The sequence below is a fragment of the Pelmatolapia mariae genome, linkage group LG8 (assembly GCF_036321145.2).
Source record: "Pelmatolapia mariae isolate MD_Pm_ZW linkage group LG8, Pm_UMD_F_2, whole genome shotgun sequence".
NCBI lineage: Eukaryota > Metazoa > Chordata > Actinopteri > Cichliformes > Cichlidae > Pelmatolapia > Pelmatolapia mariae.
This window is the reverse complement of record NC_086234.1, coordinates 23,744,726-23,766,749: the sequence shown is the minus strand read 5'-3', so window position 1 is coordinate 23,766,749 and position 22,024 is coordinate 23,744,726. Positions and strand designations below refer to the sequence as shown.

At 40.6% G+C, this 22,024-nt stretch overlaps 2 protein-coding genes across 2 annotated transcripts in view; both read left to right on the top strand.

Moving 5' to 3' along the window:
* Window positions 1–689: 689 nt before the first annotated feature.
* Window positions 690–5,476, top strand: LOC134632995 (PI-PLC X domain-containing protein 1-like). Its single transcript, XM_063481868.1, has 7 exons — window positions 690–743; window positions 1,989–2,100; window positions 3,804–3,928; window positions 4,023–4,154; window positions 4,563–4,730; window positions 4,869–5,052; window positions 5,247–5,476. Exons 1-7 carry the CDS (start codon window positions 690–692, stop codon window positions 5,474–5,476), a joined length of 1,005 nt encoding a protein of 334 aa, XP_063337938.1.
* Window positions 5,477–6,112: 636 nt separating this feature from the next.
* spata20 (spermatogenesis associated 20) overlaps window positions 6,113–22,024 on the top strand; it is a 59,722-nt gene continuing 43,810 nt past the window's right edge. Inside the window, exons 1-12 of the mRNA XM_063481621.1 lie at window positions 6,113–6,378; window positions 7,378–7,506; window positions 7,604–7,668; window positions 7,752–7,906; window positions 7,999–8,142; window positions 8,320–8,521; window positions 8,638–8,768; window positions 9,871–9,975; window positions 11,339–11,413; window positions 12,783–12,995; window positions 13,198–13,390; window positions 16,937–17,105. Of these exons, the coding sequence (XP_063337691.1) occupies window positions 6,182–6,378; window positions 7,378–7,506; window positions 7,604–7,668; window positions 7,752–7,906; window positions 7,999–8,142; window positions 8,320–8,521; window positions 8,638–8,768; window positions 9,871–9,975; window positions 11,339–11,413; window positions 12,783–12,995; window positions 13,198–13,390; window positions 16,937–17,105 (1,778 nt within the window). The 5' untranslated portion in view covers window positions 6,113–6,181. The remainder of the gene's footprint in view (window positions 6,379–7,377; window positions 7,507–7,603; window positions 7,669–7,751; window positions 7,907–7,998; window positions 8,143–8,319; window positions 8,522–8,637; window positions 8,769–9,870; window positions 9,976–11,338; window positions 11,414–12,782; window positions 12,996–13,197; window positions 13,391–16,936; window positions 17,106–22,024) is intronic.

Genomic DNA, 22,024 nt, shown 5'->3' with positions numbered 1-22,024 from the left:
CTACTTTGCCCATATGTGCCAATCTGATAGCTGTGAATGCTAAAAACACGATCTACCGGTAGCACAAGTTAAGGTGAGTCATGTCAACAGTAGGCTAGACTACTCGTCAAACCAGATGGCTTAAGACTGTCGCAGAGAACAATCTGTGTACAGACAAGAGTAAGGATGTGATTTATTACGTATGAGTTCACTTACAAGAGTGGAAATTAATGTTTGAATACATTTTAAGAATGGCCTCCTCCTCAGTGGTTTAACCCTGTTGACAGCTAGTTTCTCTTTTTAAGAACAGAGGTGGCCATCAGTGAGCAACAGTACGGCTTCATGCCTAGAATGAGCACTACAGATGTGATGTTAGCTTTGAGAGTGTTGATGGAGAAGTATAGAGAAGGTCAGGAGGAGTTGCACTAAGTCTTTTGTTATTCAGGGAAAGCATATGATAGGGTGTCAACGGCAAAACTGTGGTATTGCACGAGAAAGTCAGGAGTGGCAGAGAAGCACTATATGTGAGGGTGGTATAGGACTTTCAGTGTTAACAAGACAGTGATCTCGGTCAGAGAGAGATGGATTTAAGGCGGTGTGGGACAACATCAGGGATCTGCTCTGAGCCCTTTCTTCTTTACAGTAGCAACAGGTTGACTGATGAAATCAGGCAGAAGTCTCTGTAAACTGTACTGTTTGCAGACGGCATTATGATCTTTAATGAGATCATAACGCCGAGCCTGGAGAGATGGAGGCATGCTCTGGTGAGAAGAGGAATGAAAGTCAATAGAAGCAAGACAGAACATGTGTGTGAATGAGAAGGAGACAGAAGCTTCAAGGAGTAGCTCTCTGAAGCTAAAGAAAAAACAGTGCCACTTCTCCAAGAAATAGACTAGGTAAGACTAGGTTTTCTCTCTAATATAGTTTTTCTTAGCAGTGTTCAGCAAATATTTAGACATATATAGATCAAATTAATGGCAATAACAGGCCATTTGCCTGCCTGTCTAGCTAAAATAATTCAGATATTCTCATAAAGATCAATAAACAGCCTGCTGAGACAACTAGTGCCTTCACTACAACCAGCCCTACTGAAATTATTTGCCTGCATGATTTCAAAAAACAGAAAAGGATTATTACATTTAATAATGTGTGAATGCTGTTTCGATATTTTTGTCCTTGCTGTAGCCTAGCTAAACAAATATCTCTCAGATTTGGACATAACATTGGGCGGCATTTGTCAAACTGACAGGAAAACCAAAGGAGACAGAGTACTGATTTGTATTAAAGATTCTTTTCAGGCTTCCTTCGTCACTTCAGCATGTCTATCAAAATAATTTAAATATTGTTACTGATGTCTGTCCTGCAGGTAATGATCTCTTTTCTGAACAGTTTGTAATGGTACACTTGATAAATATGCACCCTGCAAACCTTTATTAGTACAAAAAAGTGTTTCAGCCCATGGTTTTTTTCTCAATAATTTCCAGAGATCTTATTGCTAGAGACATCAGTTAAACTTATCAACGAAGTCATCAAACAAGTGCCTTAGTTTACTTTTTTGAGTGCAGACTGAAATCCACTACTGAAGTCCACACTAATATCAGAATTAAAAGTGTATTGAATGCCTTTGTTTTTTTCCTAGTGAATCCTGAGGGTATGAGGAAGCTTCATTGGGGCGTTCTATCTTGTTGATCAAACATTCCTTGTTTGGATTGCATCCTTGCAAAACCGGTAAGACAGCTGACGTTTTAACTCTTACAACATAACAATGAAGTCCTTCTGAGGAGCAGTAACAAAGCTAAGCCTCTGATTGTCTGACTGTGTCAGTTTGTGTACACTGTCAAATCTGAAGGAATAACGAAGTAAACTACAGCTGGGGCATGACTTTGGCAGGGTAAGTGTTATTTCTTAAAACTTGTGACATTTATGTTTGTGCTTAATGTTTTCACTGTTGCCTAGAACCACTGAATTTCTAAGAGACTCTCCCGTAAGTTTAAAAATGTTTTGTGTAGATGTCTGCAGATAAAGGGAAAGGGAATATAAAGATTGCGAACTACACTGACTGGATGTCACAACTGCCATCTGAACTTTGGACAATTCCTCTCTTCAAACTAGCCATACCAGGTAAATGTTTACAGTGTAACTGTGTCCAACCGATATCAAACACAGCATGTACAGTGTGTCAAATTGGACCATTTTGTTAACAGAAATACTTTTTTGCAATCTACACTGCAGATTTTTTGGGGCACCTCCAATAGCATTTAGTGGTAGCCTTTATTCACTCAGAATTCAAACAAACAAAATGAATGAAAAAGGTTGTGGTTTCTGCTGCATTTGTTAATTAATTTGTTAATTCTTTGCAAGAAATACAGTAGTTGTACTTGGCTAGTGCGGAGAATGTACCCAAATGGTCTGTAATCTAAGAGTGAATGAATGTATACAGTCAAAATTGTATAGATGTTACAACTTGTACAATATTTGATCTGGTGATGATACTAGGCATGATGGATTTCTGGACCACATTTATGGGCTCAAATTGTGGTCATAAATATTTTGTACTTGTAAATCGGGATTTGTGTGTGTAAAAAGAATTTGTGTGTGGACTTAGCCAAAAAATATGTGTGAAACTCTGCACTCAAGTTTCAAGTTACAAGTACGAATTTTGATCCCATTTTTCTTCCTTTCATCTGATTGGCCAATGTCATGTCAATCACAAATTTAACAATCCAATCGAAGAACAGATGGGTTTGGCTATTGGAGGGGTGCTTTATGGAGCTGCAGGTCCTGAAGGGAATAAATGCCCTTTTACATGCCAGCCTAGCGTTTTCCTTCATCACCACCAAGGAAAACAGTCTGTGGTGGTCCGAGTTTGGTGATTTTTATGTCACAGGTTTACATGCTTAATACAGAGACCTCCAGAGCCTTTTCAACAGCGCTGCGGACCTGGGGGGGGGGGGGGGGGGGGGGGGCAGTGTTGTGGAAATGACAGTCTTCACTAGTGGGGATAGTTACAAAGCTTTCTTCGTTATGAATTAGCAACACATGTTTTTATTGAACATTTGAAGATAAAAAAACAGAAACTCTTGTAGAGGACATAAAGTCAGAGATAGAAACGACAAGGAGCAGGTGCATCTAGTACAGGTAGAGCTGCTGGAAAACCCCACAGAGCTCAGCAGCCAGCGCAACAAATTCTGGATCCTTGGCTTTTAGTTAGCAGTTAGCATTAGCAGCACATGCTGCATCCGATGTGAAAGGACCTTTAATTAACCTTTAAAGCAATAATGGTATTTCTAACCACTGATATACCACAACCTTATCCTTTCAACAGCTACTGAAAGTTAGGGGACCTAGTTTCTATCGGATATTTATATAGAGATCTTCCAGCTTCAAACTGTATTACCAAACCCATCTGTTCTCTGATTGGATTGTTAAATTTGTGATTGACATGACATTGACCAATCAGATGAAAGGAAGAAAAATGGGGTCAAAATTTGTACTTGTAACTTGAAACTTGAGTGCAGAGTTTCACTTGTATTTTTTGGCTAAGTCCACACACAAATGTTTTTTATGCACACACAAATTCTTTTTACACATATAAATCTTTTTTAAGCACACACAAATTCTTTTTACATATACAAATCCTGATTTACAAGTACAAAATATTTATGACCACAATTTGAGCCCATACACATTACATTTAAAAGAGGACTATAGAGCTACATGAGAAAAAAATCCCATAAATACACCATAAAAAAACAACAACTCCCAAATCTGTACAGCATTTTAAAACAACATTGTTAAGGCATTTGTGTGTGTTTCATTCGTAGGAAGCCATGACTCTGTGAGTTATGATTTGGATACCAGCTCTGCTATTATAGAGCCTGACAATCTAAAACGATTCAGCTGGATTTATTGCTTACGCAGAATAGTACGAACATGGGGAATGACCCAGGTAAGGGGAGTTTCTGACCTGCCGTTATCAAATTTATTGGTGAACGTAACAAACAGAGAATGGAATGTTTGTCTGATGTTGGTTTTTATCACAGGAATACACCATCACAATGCAACTGGAAGCAGGAGTTCGCTACTTTGACTTGAGGATTGCTCGCAAATGTAATGACCACCATCCCACTAGGCTTTACTTTTACCATGGGCTGTACACAAGCACTGATGTTGAGGTAATAATAAGCATATCATGTAAAAGTACAAGACTCCTGTCTGTATGTATATGTATCAGGAGTTTCCCTGCCATACACAGAAAAAAAAAATCTAATTTTTTGATATAAAAATAACTGAACTTTTAGCAGATTTTTTTTTTTACTTAAGAAGACCTTTACTAAGCATGAATAAAAATCCAAATGATCCACTTTAGGCAAGAGCTGTTTTAAAACTAGTTCAAGTTTTAAAATATGACCAAAGGTAAACACAGGTGTTACTGATTTCCTTTATGAAGCGTCTGTTCTATTTTGGTAATTAGTTTTAGTTAATGTGATTTATAACACATGTGCTCACTTACTGTGTCATGAAGGAACCCTATAAAGAAGATTTCTTTATCTAATGCCAGCTAATTTTCCCATTGTGTTCAGACTGTTCTCAGGGAAATACATGCCTGGACAGTGGCCCATCCTAAAGAAGTCATCATCCTGGCTTTTTCAAACTTCAATGGTTTTGAGAAAAACATTAAAGAGAAACTTCACAACCATCTTATCGGCTTCATGAAGACCATGTTTGGAAGCAAACTCGTCCCCCCGGTAGTGTACAGTTTTTCTTCTTTTTTAAAAAATGTATTCATTTATTTTTAGATCAGTAGGTCAAATAAGCCTCATTATTGAAGTACTTACTGTAACCTTTGCTTATAGTTTCAAAATAAGATATTCATTATCTTACAACAGGGCATCCCCACACTGCAGAACTGCTGGGACCAAGGCAAAAATGTCATAGTTTCATATGACTATCCAGCAAACCACCATCCTGAAATGTGGAAAAAAATAACTTATTACTACGCCAATAGCATGGATCGTGCACAAGTTAAATCAAAAATATCTGAAGCCTTGGGAAAGGAAAAGACTTCCAATTGTGAGTTTTCTCAACTACGCCATGTTATAAGTTATAGACAGCAAGACATTCATCTTTGGTGATCAAAAAACAATATTACTTGGGACTGTAAATATCCAAAGTAACATCTATTCAGAGACAAAAAAGTTTTAAACAGCCAGGTTATACACGATATAATTTGAGATAATTGTTAAGCTTTAACTTGTTCCCCACAGGTTTCTTTGTATGTGGTTTGAACATGACTCTTCCAGCAGATCATAGGATACTCATCTACATCCTTCGTCTCTGCGACAGTTTCCCCAACGTTATTAGGAGGGGTCTGCCTAAGCTCCTGAAATGGCTGAAGCAGCAATCCGGCGTGAACATCGTTGCCTCAGACTTGGCAACTCGCAAGGATTTTGTGTCAACAGTTGTTGAGCTCAATTCTGCACTAATGAAACCATAACTGAAAAAGTATTGTATTTCTTTAGTTTGAACATGACTGTGTTTTTATTCTTTAAACCATAGATAACTCATCGGTTCATTGAAAAGATATAAATATTGTACAGTTACTTGAGGCTTAAATATTTTGCTTTTACATAATTATTGTATTGCTTTTTTAAATAAACAATAAATTGTTTTTAAATTTTTATCTAATATGTCAAATACAAAAACAAATACATTTTGTGTTGTATAAATTCAAGATTAGTAACAATTAATAAAATAAAAAAATGTGTAGAAAAATAAGCATATGAACAGGGTGTAATATTAAATTATAAGCCACATACACAAGGAGGTAGGAAAAAAGTGCAGATATATTTTATCTCACATATCCAATGCAATGCGAAGATGGTTTATAATATATTAGAATTTGTGTTTTATTTCCTTTAGGTAATGTAAAGATTTTATATTTAATTTAAATTCGTTTACGAAAATAACAAACTTGGGAGAAGACGTTATTGCACAGTTTGTCATTTTTATTTTGTATCACCAAATCAAATACTACATTATCTCCTGTGATCCCCACTCCTGCTTTGTTGTCGCGCCTCCATCTGTCAAGTGAGGGTATTGCAAAAAAAAGTGTTTAACTCATGCCTAGAAGTTTTGACTGCTGTCTCTTCACAAACTGGCTAACGTTAGCTTGCTAAAGTGACACACTTGGTGGATTAGGATGTTAAGACTAGCATGGCGTCGGTCGGCGTCCAAACATAGCCGCGCGGGACCTGCATGCGTGTTAACTGCAGCTTATTCGGGAGCGTATAGTTCACAGAAGAAATCACAGGGTGACTTTAGGTGTTTCAGACAAATTCCCCACCCACCAAGCGACAGGTCACCGCTCCTCCATCCCCGGGCGGCCTGCTACCTCAGGTAACGCTGCCTCAGCTAATGTGTAGCTAATGCTAGCTGTACGTAAACACTGCTTTGACATTTTTACAGCAAGCATAGCGGGCTTAGCATAAAAGTCACGACCTGTTGTATTATGATACGGTTGTTGCTTGTGGCACAATAGCACTGACGAGTGTCGAACCACACCATACTCCCATATAAAATCATTCATATTAATATGTCCCTAAGGCTAACTCGTGGCCAGAGACATTCCCCGTAAGTGCAAACATTTGATTAAAATCATAAAGCCACGCATTTCAATTCGGTGTAAGTACAAAGGCTGACAATATGTTTTGGTTTCTATTAACTGGTTAGCTTTTGTAGCTGGTTTCCTTGGTAACTCATCGACCACCCTCCGCTAACGATGAAAATTTTAGCATTGTGCTTCTAAGTTACACGTGAAAAATCACGCACATATGTGCAGCTTTTCCACCCGAATTCAACGAAAATTAATCATAAAATGAAAGCTGTTTATTGACGTTTTCCGGGGTATGAACTTTTATTTTTAAGCTAAGTCATAATAAATTGGGGAATATTCAAATGGAATTCGCCACGGCTGCCAGTCTGGGCTAACAGCTGCTTGACAGCTACTGCAGCTTTAATAAGGAGCTGCTGAACGAGCTTGTACAGCCCCAGAAACGCTCAAGAATTGTAATTAGTAAAAATTAACCTGTTAATATTAGTATATTATTTTATATATTCTTATGTCGATATACTACACAGGGTATTGACAGTGTTTCTGTAAGGAACGGGTATGTATAGAGAAATTTGAACTGAATGTTGTAGCTGTTTTTTTTATCGTATTACTCAAGGGTAACACAATGACATCCTGAGGCTGGGTTAACATTGTGTAAGGTATTTAGTCCCTGTAGTCATCTGTTAAACCGGACTCACAACTTATTATATATTTGGACCCACACTGAGGCAGCAAAATCAAGATTGCTGTTTTGCTAATAAGAATCAAGTATCTTGTGTGTCCAGTCCATCTGTCTTCATGAGTATGGCGTCAGGGAGTGAAGGGCCATCATCCACTTCTCACAGACACACCAACAGGTTAGCTAAGGAGAGGTCACCATACCTGCTACAACATGCGCACAACCCTGTCGACTGGTGAGTGCTTTTTAAACTACAGATGGACACACTTTCTGAAAGCACGGCCAAATGCCATGTTTTGTTTTGTTTTTTTGTTTTTTTCTTTTTTGGTCAGGTATCCATGGGGGAAGGATGCTTTTGACAAAGCAAAGAACGAAGAGAAACCTATCTTTTTATCGGGTAAGATTAAAAAAAATCTCAGAGATATAGATTACAGATATCTGGATCACTACATTAAGAATTTTCTTTTGCTTTACCTCCAGTGGGCTATTCCACATGCCATTGGTGCCATGTTATGGAGAGGGAGTCCTTCGAGGACGAGGAAATTGGCAAAATCCTTAGTGAAAACTTTGTCTGCATCAAGCTAGACAGAGAAGAGAGGCCTGATGTGGATAAGGTCTACATGACCTTTGTGCAGGTTTGTATACATTTACATTTTCACACGAAAATCTCTTTCAGCTTCACTCTGCTAGTGCCCCTTCATAATTTTTGCCTGGGAATCATTTCCAGGCAACAAGTGGAGGTGGTGGTTGGCCTATGAGTGTGTGGTTGACTCCTGAGCTTCGACCTTTCATTGGAGGCACCTACTTCCCTCCCAGAGACCGTGGAGGTAGACCTGGGTTCAAGACGGTCCTCACCAGAATCATAGATCAGGTAGTAAAACTTCAAGAATTAGGGAACATTATTATATCAGATTTCATGCATTGTTAGTGGGGATGAAAAAAAGTCCTTAAAGAGATGTAAATTATATTTTTGTTTATTGTCTTTACCCTCCTGTGCTGTCTCTGTGGAAGTGTATGAATGACATAAAGTATGACTTGTGTTCTAAAGTGGCAGAATAATCGTCCTGCTTTGGAGTCCAGTGGGGAGAGGATCATTGAGGCCCTGAAGAAAGGCACAACCATCACTGCAAATGCAGGCCAAAGTCCTCCACTGGCTCCAGACGTGGCTAATCGCTGCTTCCAGCAGCTCGCCCATTCCTATGAGGAAGAGTATGGAGGCTTTAGAGACGCTCCAAAGTTCCCCTCACCAGGTCGACATGAGCCCAAGTGGTCAGCTCTGTAGCTTGAAGACCTGTAGAAAATTCTTTATTTGACTACCTGACAGCAAGTCTTTTCCGGTTTCTCTCTCTTGCCTATGCATCTGTAGTGAATCTGATGTTCCTCATGTCCTATTGGACTGTGAATCGCTCCATATCAGAAGGGGTGGAGGCTCTCCAGATGGCCTTGCACACGCTCCGCATGATGGCACTGGGAGGCATCCATGACCACATTGCACAGGTATAAACAAACCAAACTAGTGTTGTAATTTTGTAATTCAGGTTTTTTTTTCTTGTTGTTGTTTTTTTGTATCAGGATTATGAATGGTAAAGAATTTGATATATGAATAAATATTAAACACAGAAATACTCAATTCAAACCACCAGGTTAAGTGGTAAAGGATGCATGAAAAATAAATTAACTGTTAGAAAAATGTATAAATTAACCCTAAATTCTGGCTGGCAGGACTGATGCTTTGAGATCAGCTGATGCTCAGCTGATGCTCAGCTGATACAGTGCGTCACACTGGCAGCTCTTGTATAGCCTGTCCCCAACATTTCTGCTGACTCTGCATGCTGCTTTGCAACCCAGCTCTACCCTGGCTCAACCTTTTTCTAGCATAATTAATGTCACATCCAGTGTCCTTGAGGCCTGCTCTGTTCTGTGAGGTCTTCAGCATAACCTACTATATACAAGTATCCATAACATAAAATATTAGAAGCCTCTCAAGAAAAACATCCACAGGTCTCTTTCAATCCATTCCATTTTATGATAATTTTAAATTCACTAGTAGAAACTGGCATGTTTAAGTTTAGGTGTGTATTAATAAAATGCTGTTTTTCCCACATCTGTCAGAACTCATCAAAAAGCAAAGTCTTAAAAGGGCATTTGTGCTTGAACAGACAAGGATACCAAGACAACCTGGAAGTTTACCCAGAAAACCAAAATATGTTAGTGCTATTTTGTGCAGGTGGTCAGTGATGCCCAACCCATCAAATCATACAGAATGCAGTGGCGAATCGTAGAGATGCATGACAGACTGAATCAAAACTGTAGAGGACAGCTCTTAAAATGGGTATTTTGTACTGTTAGGACATTTTATTCATCAAGTAACAAGAAAATTAAAAAGTTGTCAGAATGTTGTCAGAAGTGGTGCTTCTCTAATGTGCAGGCCTGGTTTGTTCATGTCAGACACTAAAACACACAGATGTACCCTTGGTCTCTTTAATATAATCGTGTTTTTAGTTCAAGTCAGATATACTTATGTTGTAGTACTGATACTTTCAACTAATTTTAGTGAGTAAAATTAAGCAGCCTCCCTCTTTATGTCTCTTTATCTCAGGGTTTTCATCGTTACTCCACAGACTCCTCCTGGCATGTTCCTCACTTTGAGAAGATGTTGTACGACCAGGCTCAGCTGGCTGTTGCCTACATAACAGCTTCCCAGGTGTGTGCAATTGTCTCTGTGTGGCTGTTTGTGTATCTGACAGTGTAAATAGCTCTGATCTCTCTCTCTTGTCTGCATAATTAATGTAAAAAAATGAGAGGCAGTTCTGAAATTTCACGTCTTTTTGAGCTAAGATATCTCACCTCTGTACTGATATGCTGAAAGGAGGGTTTCACTGGTTCACCCCACTTAAGATCAAAGCAGGCTGAATGTGGCCCACAATGTAAAATTAACAAATTAATGCGGCAAATTAGTCCTGCAATGTTACACAGTCTGTGTGAACAGCTGCATTAAGAATAGGTGAGCCTAATAAAAATACTTTTAAAACATAAAATAGTTTCAGGAATTTTACGCGTCCAGTGTGTTTTACTGTTTTACTCTGACACTCCCAACACACAGTCCCTCCTTTCCTGTGACAAAGTAGTGCAAGAACTGCTCTGCTTCACATCTATTTACTTTCATCTCACTTGTTTGTAACTGCCCATCAGGATGCGCCGGTATGATGTCTTAGGTTGCTTTAGTTGGGCGAAACACTGGTGTGGAGGTTAGAATTGTTTCTTCATGGCAAGAAGGTCCTGGTTTTGAATCCAGTCTGGAGCCTTTGCATGTTCTCCCCATGTGTCCTCTTACAGTCCAAAGAGGTTAAGTTATTTGGAAATTCTAAATTGACTGAAGGTGTGAATGCCAGGGTAAAGTCTGACCTGATCAGCTTGTATGCCATCTCTCACTTTATGACATCTGGGATAGGGTTAGGTACTCTGTGACCCAGAATTGAATAAGAAATGGATGAATTTCTTAAACTACGCAGTAATTTTGATGATCACTATCAAGGGCAGCAGTGATTAAACATCAAGTCATCTCAAGTGGTTTCAGACATCGCTAATATAGTACAGTAAAAAAAGTATTGCAGATGTTGTAATGTTGTAATTTTTTTTGCTTCCTCAAAGTCTGTATCAACATAGGTCCTAAAAATCCAGGAGTGGTCAGACTGTACTTTGTAACTTTTTTTTTATTTATTTAGCCCTCAGTCAAAATCACAGTACTCTACTGTTTTTAGTACATCACTTCAAACACTTGTGTTTTCCACTGCAGTGGGCAGCACTGAGTTATGATGCAGCAAACAACTTAAGAATCTGAATGCCATAGTTTTCAGTTTTCCCGTGAGTGCTTGCTGGGCTGGCCTGCTTTTAAGTCAGAGACTGAAAAACAAACCCTAATTAGGACACAAACATACAAACTCAAACAAATAGAACTCTCATTGCATACTGCACAGACCACTCCACGTGACAGTACCTGTGAGGTCATGTTGAGGTTAAATCATGTTGCTTTGGGAGGTGACTTGTGTGCGTTTCTGTTTTTCCAGGTTTCAGGTGAGCAGTTTTTTGCAGAAGTGGCTAAGGATGTACTGCTTTATGTCTCCAGAGACCTGAGCGACAAGGTGAGTCTGCCATTTCTGTGTGCACAACTGCTGTGTTGTTTTTGTGGTAATGGGAACTCTTCACCATCATTGTGATGGTTTTGTAAATCAGCAAATAAAGAAACTATTTCACAAGAAATAGTTTCTTTTGGCTGATTCTTTGGCACGAAGGGTCATCACAGCGGGTAACTTTAAAGGTTTAGTTTGGCAGAGCTTTTACACGGGATGTCCTTCCTGATATAACCCCGAAGAGGATTTATGTTTCCAGCTGAGCAAATGTGTAAACCCCTACACTGTGGAGCTAAGGGGGATATTTATGATAATAACCGTGTTTATCTTTCTACAGTCCCAAAAAACTTTTTGGGGATTTTCTTACCTGCATGATTGAGCATGTGTCAAGACATCTTTCACAGACTTGGAGAATCAATGCACAGGCATATTAAAGCCAACACTGTATTAAGTTCCTTTCTATGGATTCTTTTTGTTCATGCATCCTCAAGGTCACGGGGTGGGTGGGACCCCGTTGATGAATAGCCTCTTAAACTCTTGCTTCTCGTCTAAGGGTCAAGCCTTTTTTTTTTTTCCTTTTGTTAAATGAGGCGACAGAAGTGAATTGGGCACACAATTAAAACCAGACTTGTTGCAATAATAATATTCCCTAAGATTTATTATGCAATTACAGGATAATGAATTGGTGCTGCAAAGATCATTTTCTACAGACTTCATGCCGCTTTTTTGTAATACAGTGGGTGGGATCTTCCCACAGTGAGGGAGACTCCGTGATTGTCCTCAGGCTAAATTACTGGAGTGCTTTTTTACTTCAGCTGGTTTCCTGTAAGCTGTGTGGGTCTCAGTGATCTTCAGTCTCTGTATTTCCTTTTTAACTACCTGAAGCTTGATTTATCTTGCATCATAGGGGTTGAAATTAATTGAGAGTCATTATGTGTTTTTTACAGTAGATCTATTAAAACCCTGTTAAACTTTGTGGTTGGCAAATCTCTGTGTTTCCCAACCACATTAATAGGCCAGTTATGATCTTAAAAAAGTGCATTAGCAGTGCAGTGTTTAAGTCTTCATTTTAGGAAAAAAATGCTAAACCGTCCTGCTTTTCCTCCAACCAACTGCCACGGTTTTAGGTTTTCATGTGTTTTTACTTTTAGATTTGAGCTTTACAAATTAATGCGTTTGTGAAATTTCAGTGTCTAAAATAATTTTTGCATGTTCTCAGATAGTTGCTTTTCATCATCATGTCACAGCAACAGAAAGAGTGTCGTGAATACTGTTGCATGTTTCTCAACTGATCTACAACAGTGCGTTTTGTCTCTTGTCCTTAAAAAGCACCTTTCCCTCCTCCTGCCCTCTCTGTGTGTTTGTGTATTCTCTGAAACAGTCTGGGGGCTTCTACAGTGCAGAGGATGCAGACTCTGTCCCGGCTTCGGGGGGACCAGAAAAGCGAGAGGGGGCTTTCTGCGTGTGGACAACCTCTGAAGTCCGGGAGCTCTTACCAGACGTGGTGGAGGGCACCGCTGGTAATGCTACGCTGGCTGACATCTTTATGCATCACTATGGGGTCAAAGAGCAAGGCAATGTTGCTCCAGAACAGGTACTTTTGTTCTAGTTGTGTTGGTCTTGCTCAATGAATGAAAGTGAATATGCACAGAATGATAATGGTTTATTATATTTCAGTCACAGAGGACTTTAAGGTGACTTGAAAGTGTCAGTAACCATTAACATGAAAAATGCTGCAGTCAGTGTGGATCAGTATGTGTGAACACCCTCTTATTCCCTGTACTGTGTGTTGCCAGGACCCCCACGGGGAGCTGCAGGGCCAGAATGTGCTGATCGTGCGTTATTCAGTCGAGTTAACAGCTGCTCGCTTTGGCATCACTGTCGAGAAAGTCAATGAGCTCCTGGCCTCCGCCAGAGCCAAAATGGCCGTAGTGAGAAAGAGTCGGCCACGCCCTCATCTGGACACCAAGATGTTGGCCTCCTGGAATGGTAAAGTTTACACTACAGCACTGAAATGGTCACTTCCAATCAGTCAAATGGCTCTTAGGCTCAGGATCAATAGGTTTAATAGATGAGTAATCGTAATAAGTGGCAGCAGTAATAGGGCTTGATGATATGAACAAAAACATTTGAGGGTGAATGGTGCAGCTTTATATATATTAAGGCCACTGAGTGTTAAAAATAAATTCAGGGGCCAGTTGAAGGGAAAACTGAGAGGAAAATGTATGTGGAAATTTATGCAAATTTATAGGGAACAAAAGACCACTAAAAACAGATGTTCTCTTTAGTCAAGGAACTATATCGCTTCACTTTTCAGGTTTAGGTAGGGAAGAAATTCACATTTTCGATTTTCTGGAATCAATAACTCATGAGGAACGTTATTAGAACTCCAACAGCACCTTTTTCAATCATTTTATTCAGGCAGTCAACAGACCACAAGTTCTTTTTTATTAAAACGAGGCAGACCTGGAGCAATAATACACATTAATAAGTCATATGCAGCTGACTGTGAGAGGAATGTGCTGCGACCGTCTACAGAGTGCAACACTCAGCTGTGTTAGCTTTGCACTCATACAGTGAAGTGTCACTGAAATCACTTTATCCTTTTTGGGCATACTACAAGTCTTTGTTTGTGAAAACCTGTTCCTGATTTTTTTTTATCAATTCAATTATATTTATATAGAATAGAATAGCCCTTTATTGTTAATGTACACATACAACGAAATTGTGGGTGCTCCACACCAACTGTGCTGGAGTAAAATCTAAATTGTACACAGCAGGAATAAATAGCAAACAGGAGAAATATATACAATCAAGAGGGATTTATACAAAACAAGAGAAAGGCACACAATAGAGAACAAAATAGTTGCAAAGTGCTTGGATGTAGTGCAAAGAAAAGACTGCATGTGAGAATGGCCCAGGGGAAGAAGCTGTTTGTAAGTCTGGAGGTGTGGGAGGGCAGCGGGGCAAGAAATTGTTGGACGGGGTGCAAAGGATCACCTGTGATAGCTCTAGTTTTCCTGAGATGGGAGGAGCTGGTGATGGGCTCAAAGGGTGGCAGAGGGCAGCCAGTGATTTTTTTGAGACGGTGTTAATTACCCTCTGTACAACCTTCCTGTTCTCTTTTGTGGCCCCTGGGTACTAAACAGCCAGGCAGCAGGAGAGTGTGCTCTCCACTAAGGAGCAGTATATAGCTGTCAACTCAAAACAGTCCCCTGAAGGATCTTTATATTGTAAAGTAAAGAAGCTACGAATAATAGAGAATAAAGCAAGAATCAGACGACCCTCTGCGAACAAGCACTTTGGCGACAGTGGGAAGGAAAAACTCAATTTTAACCAGAAGAAACCTCTGGCAAAACCAGGGTCAGTGAAGGGCGGCCATCTGCTGTGACTGGCTGGGAGTAGGAGAGGAAGATGGGACAAAAGACAGACTGTGAAAGTGAGCCACAGATTAATAATAACTAATGATTAAATGCAGAGCATTATTGGGGCACTTTGAGCTCTGTAAGATAAGATGAGAAATAATTAGAAACTTATTTAGTAACTTCCTGTTCTCATAAATTTGCCTAAATGTGTTCATTTTTTGGACGATAGAAAATTTACTCCCTTCTCAGCCCCCCTCTTTAGTCCTTTAATCTTTTTTTTTCTTTTTTTACCTTAACTGGACCAAACACTCCTAGAGTGGCGATACCCAATACATATGTCTGTATTTTGTACAAAACCAAATTTGAGATATCAGAAGTAATTTTGCCTGTTTAGCTGGGGATAGATAATTTTATCTGAAGTAAGGCTGGCTGAGGTTGTGATCCACGGTCAGTTTGTTTTCTTCAGTAGATGGCAGTGACGGAAGCTCAAACACACAGTACAGAGACTAAAGCCATGTACTGCTGAGGACACAGTCAGCACCAACATGGATTTCAGCCACAAAAAGGAATCAATATCCGTTTAAGTGTACACTATGTTTAGGACATTTCCAGCCTTTTACCTGAAGAGAAGGCGGTGCACTCGGTCAGACTCCATTGACAAAACCAGTAATTTTACCTCCCAAAACAGCAGTAAACACAGTTGTTTGTGTACTCCTGCCTTGATTGGTCAGTTAGTGTTGTGTGACTGGTGAGTTAGGGGCCTTTCATCTGAATTTCATGTGTCCCACAGAGTAACTGCCAACCTGCACTTTCTTTCTTAACACAAATCAACAAATGTCATCTGTTGTTACATACAAAGTTTAGCCATTAATTTAATATAAAGCTTCAAACTTAGAGTTACTATTTATTGTTGGACCTGCACTGTGTCTCCCTCCATGCTGCAGGAGAAATTGGACAGCGACCTTTAGGTAACAGTGCTAGAGTGCACCAATGGAAAAGCTGTGACTTTAAACATCAAACTATGTCACTATGAAGGACATGCACAAAAAAACCCCAAAACAATGTCAGTGACGTAGTAGTTCAAGCGTTTCACGATCGATCACAGTTCTGAGCTTATTGCCTCAAAATGACAAATGTGATGTTGACCTTGGTCACAGTTTGGGTTAAGACCAATAAGTTGATCACTGTGTGTAAGTCTGATTAAATTCTGACCATTAACACAGGAGGAGTAGCGGGTCTTGTAAATTGTGCACGGCTGTGGCATGAGCTCATTGATCCTTTGGCTGGATTAGCTAAGTATCGATAGACAGCTCAGCCTCTTAATCAGAGGCAGTGATCTGTCTGATCAGTGATTCAGGTTGCAGACATGATCAAAAGTGTAACACAGCGTGCCAGAAAGGAGAAGTTTTTCTGTGGGATGTTCCACAATGTGACCATTAATTCCACAACGGAAACAGACACCTTACATTATATTAGTTGATAGATTATGAGCACTTCTTCTTTTCTCAACAAGACAGTTTGATTCTGATTATGTCAAGTTATCACAAGCAATTTTATCAGACTGTCATATGTTTACAGTAAATACAGATTATATTCATGAGCACGCTGTTTTTCTGCAGTGTCAAAGTGTGCGTACATTATTACAGACACTTGTCATTTAGGATTAATGTGATGTCTCCTTAGCACTGTTTGTCCTGCACATTGTCTCAGATGCGATTAATTACAAGAGAGCACACATACACAAGTGCACCCACGAATTTGGCTCCCAGGGCTGACGTCTCAGACAGTGTGTGTAAGTGAGGTAATGAAGCTCGGCGATCCTGAGAACTTTCCAATTAGACGCAAGACTCTCTGTCTCCTCTCTAATGAAGAAACCTTGCCATTAATCACCTGTCCTCTGCTGCAAAACTTTGAAGGCGAGGCTGTGCACTCACTAGGCTTTGATTTACTACATGAAAGACGGGTGGAGGGAAAGTGGGAGGAAGGATGGATGCAGATAGGGACAAGAGGAGGAACAGGGGGACTTCAAAGGAGAAAGGGGGTGATAACTAAATTGGAAGTGTGGCAGGGGCTACATGTTGATACCTAAGCAGTGAGTATGTCATTTTATTACTTGGTGACCTCAATACACTCACCCTCAACGACATCCCTGCTACTTTCTCCCTGTTAGGCCTGATGCTGTCGGCCTACGCTCGCGTCGGAGCTGTGCTGGGGGACAAGGACTTGGTGGAGAGAGCAGTGAAGGCTGGGGGTTTCCTAAAGGAGCACCTGTGGGACGCTAAGCGGCAGACCATCCTTCGATCTTGTTACCGTGGAGACCAGATGGAGGTGCAACAGATGTAAGTGAGAGAAAGTTTTGATGGCTTAGTTTTTAAAAGCTTTAATTCAGCGATCATAGTCAGAATGAGAATCTGATGACAGCTGGTTGCTTGATGCTTTTGTTCACATACATATCAGACTAGACCCACACAGTCCTGCAGTTTTTGAATATTTAACTGTGACTGAAAGCTGTCAGAGGATGTTTGTCCTAACCTTGATTTGGATTTTTGAGAGTCTCAGAATTTTATTCCTGATTCGATGTATCTGTAGTACAAAATTCTCTCAGAAGCACTGCATGTGTGCTTTTTTCCTGAAGTTTAGCGAGCCTCACGGGTAGGGCATAGAGTCATTGCAGGTGAGGCGGGAAGGTTATGGAGTGAAACCAAAATGAAATGAATATGATTTATGGAAAGTAAAGGTTTGCTGAACCACTGCACTGAACAAAGTTGTGCTAAATTGAGTCCTCCTCGGCCGAGAGAGTTGTTGAATGTTTTAGTTCTTATAAGAAAGCAGAAGACCACAAAGGAAATACTTCTGTATTTGTCTGAGTTTCCTTCGCTTTCTTGAAGTGTTTGCTAGATTTATGAGGTCTGATCCAGTATTTGGGCCCACAAAAATGAAAAGCCTTAGCTGATTTTGGGTTTGGTTGATTTCTCCTTTAAAATATTCCTGTTGTTGTGCCTCTAGACTGTTTTGAGCATTTTGCTATTTTTAGGTTTTAGTGGACACTTGTGCCTTCATCTACTGGATCTTCTCCAGCGGTGATTGGATTGATTGATTGATATACCTTTATTAGTCCCACAAGGGGAAATTTCATGTTAAGGCTGCCGACCTATTGCACGCAATGGCGGCGCCATCTTACCCTCCGACCATACATACATTACACAAAAACATCACATGGGGAAGGCAGGTCAGAGAGGTATAACAATGAAAAAAGCACCACATGAGGAAAGATAAGGAGAAAAAAATAACTCCCCCCAGACTGAGCTCCAATAGGGAGATCAGTTTGAGAACAGAAAAAAACACCTCTGCACATAGCACATGAAAAAACTCTTAATACACCAAAGAAACACATGACAAGCAACAGGGGTGGGTAAAGGGTGAGAGACAGCCAATGTAGACAGTACATCCGGGCCTGCAGCCTATGCGCTGGTCTCCTTGATCCACCGTCAGCATCGGAAGGGAATAAGCGTCGAAGGCGTTTGGAGGGGGGAGGGGGGATGAGTGTACATCCGCATGTGTATATATGTCTGTGTGCACATCCGCATGTGTATATATGTCTGTGTGCATGTGTGTGTATGTGTCCAGAGTTCAGCTGAGACAGTGTCCTTCGCCCTGCCAGGCTAAGTAAACAGTCTTCCAGCCAACCCAGGTGGCCTTGCATGGAATGGGAAGAACAGTCAAAACACAGTCCGTATCAGGGTGTTGTTGTTCAGCTCCAGCCTTGAGACCGCAGCTGGAGCCAAAGGGGTATCCGAATGAAGTGATGGTGGTTTCTACTTTATTGCGAACAACTCATATGAATTACAAAGCTGTTCTAACAGTCCAACACTGGTCTCTCAATCTCCCATTGGAGAGCCGTGAGCTTTTCCGTGATGTTGTCATTCTTGTGCCCAAAGAGCCGATTCTGAGAACTCACGACCACAGTGAGCTTCCAAGATGTAATCCAATTTGCGCTCAGAGGTGTTATTCCGAGCGAGCCCCTCCAAGATGTAATCCAGTTTGCACTCAGAGGTCTTGTTCTGAGTATTCACGGCAGCCGTAGCTTCTCCAAGATCTTATCCGTGCTGCACTCAATGAGCCCATTTTGAGAAACTCACGCCTCGTCCCATCGTTTCAATCCCAGCGGGCAGCCTTGTGGGGGTTTGAACAGCCGGTTCCGCTTTCTTAATTCTTCGATAAGCCAGGGCCAAGCCAGCTCCGATCAGCAAGAACCCTGTTATCATGGTTCCGAATAGGTAGATATCTTCAGCACTCAGGCTCACCCGAGCCCAGACTTCTCGTTGAGAAAAGGGTGTCAGTTGCATTCAGGGACGAGTTGATCAAATCCATAATTCCTCTTTTAGGTTTTAGAGAACAGACTGTGAGAGAGTGTTCCAGGGAAAAGTAATACAAAAAACACGAGACTAGACAAGGACACAAGAGGCTAAGCAGGGAAGCTAAGGGAGAGGAGGAGGAGGAGAGGGGAAAAGTGCGACCGCCTTCGTCAAGAGCAAGAGAAAAAGAGATCCTTCAACTTGATTTTAATTTTTGGGTGGCAGACAGAGTTCTCAAGGTGGCCGAGTTGTAATCAGCGCGTTGCCAGAAAAACTTTGAGTTTGCTGGAACACATCAGAGTTCTGGTTGTTTCCGCTGGAAGTTCTCTCAGGGGCCTTGAGACGTCACATCATAACGTCAGGTTTCTAATCTCACTCTGTGGTCTAGAATCTCAGTCTTGCTACCTTCAGGCTGATGACTGTGTGGTCTTTGAAGACTGTTCTGTTATAGCTGGAGACCCAGGCCTAATTGCAAGGGATGATCCTCCACACCAGGATTTTTCCAGATGTTGATGATTGAGATGATATGAGATTATAATCTTGATCTTCTCAATGCCAAATGAGAGAAAGGAAAGCTTTGTCCCTTTTGTACTGTGTGACATTGTTAAATAGGATGTGGAAAATGTTTTTTTTTCACTTTGTAGTAGAGGAGCGGTACGCAGTAGTTCTGTACTGAGATGGCTGTTTATATGCAAACAGGAAACGGTTATATCTGGATAAATCAGGTTACTCTGAGAAATCAGAGAACATGTTCACATGCATTCTAGTAACCTGGTTATAGCAAAGCCACATTTACATGCTGCAGGTCAGTAATTAGTTTTTCTCTTTTAGTTTCTATCATTTTGTCTATCTGAGACAAGACTGGCCCTGTGTTAATTGGGTTAAAGACGCCTGTTGAATGACTCGTGATGAGTTTTTTTTCAGCCTACATAGCAACAGTACAAAATCTGTTTCGTCTTAGAATGACTGTTTTCTTTTGCAGGGTGCCGTGTTTGATTTTTAACCTTTTACAGTTAAGCCTAACATGAAGTGGAAGATGGCATAGAGTTAAGCTAATACTGTTAAGCTTAAGCTCTGGTTTTTGTGTTGAAATGGCCAAGACGACCAAATACAAACAGAATTTCTCATCAGTGTGACAAACACAGCGGAACAAACAGAGTCTCTTGTTGATTCTACAACATCACTCCAGGTGTCCCCGTTCTGTTGGCTAGCCCTATGTCCTAGTTACTACGAATGAGTGAGTATGCAGTATAGCCGAATCAGCAGAAAAATATGCCAGGAATCCCACAGCACAGCATGAAATGCATGCAATTTTAAACACACATATAAACAGATAGACACCACGAGCCTCTGTCTTCCACAGCCTGTGTCTCATTCATAATGTTCCAATTCAAGATGGGGTCAGAACTGAGAGTGCTTACCAAAGCCCTTTTCTCAGGGCTGGTTTACTTTCTGTACATTGGTAAATCACTCTGTCACACCAGGCCAGGCACATATGGGCCGTGCGCTAATTTAGCAGGAGGAATAGTAGGTGCTCGGGCTAACTGGGTTAATAGGCCGTGGTAATGTTGAGGAGCTGATCATGAAGAGTATCACCAAGGTCTTTAGGAACCAAAGGAAGGCATGACAATGGATCCAGTATAGCCATGGCAAGTGGGTCACTGGTGATGTTGACTCATTACTCAGGCTGCTGCTGTAGCCTCTTCAGCACTACACTTAGCAGAGATAACTTCTCAATTAGTTGTTTTTTTAAGATTTCTTTTTTGGCATTGTAGAATGTATTAGACTGCAGTCTACTCTGTACTATCCAAAGTAGGAAGAAAGGGTGGGGCCAGATGAAATTGTGTGGGGAGAAATGGAGCCCAGACCCTTGTTGGGGCATATGTGTTGCCTGGTCAACCAGCTGACCTATAGTGGAGCCTCCTAATTTATTTTATTTTGTTTTAGTTTAATGTTAGCCTTGCATCAGACTGACGACCTGTCCAGGGTGTACTCTGCCTGTTGCACTATGGTAGCTGGGATAGGCTCCAAGCCCCACCCCCCACTGCCCACAGATTTGATTTGATTTTTAATGATGTTAGTTTTAAGGATGGTTTGTTTTCATTGAATGACTGTTGCAGTTTAAATTAAATACTATTTTCTTGTGCTAAAATGAATCTGGCTTTTTAAGCATGAGCCTGTCATTACTGTGTGGGTCTGTTTGCTTGTTTTTCCAAAGATCACAATAATATGTAGTAATGCCAATTCAAACTTTTTGAGCCAATAATCAAATGTGATTTTGACTGCACTCTAATAGTGTCATAAGCAGTTATTCTTTTTCCACCTCACTGCCGTTCAATTACAGTTTTACACACAATCCCACACACGCTGATGGGCTGGCACATAAAGAGCAATTAGATGAGGGCATTCAAATTAATTTCAAGGGTCTGCAGAGTATCATAGGCTTCTGTTAGGGTTAGCTACATTGTTTTATTAATGACTCAGAAAGGGGAATCTCCTTCTGTGTGTTTTATTTTTGTCTCTCCTTTGTTCACAATTGTGTTTTTTCATATGTAATTGACTCCTCAAGCAGCACGTTCTGTGGGACGAGCATACATATTAAATTAGACTCGAACATAAAGGTCAGTGCTGTTGTTAAAACGATGGGACCCGTTGCCTTTCTGTGACCCACATCACCCCAGTAAGTTCCTCCATCTAAGCTTTATTCAGTGGGTAGTGAGTGCCTGTGTATCTGGGAACCATGATGAAGCCATCATTCTAAAAGTGTCCCCCGCGGTGCTATGATACGGTAGACTGACAAGGTGTTTTATCTTTGCTCTCAGGGAAATGACTCATTTAACACAGGCTGTTGAAGGTGTGAATGAAAAGGCTGTCGAGTATTTCTGAAAGGCTTTTTACATTTT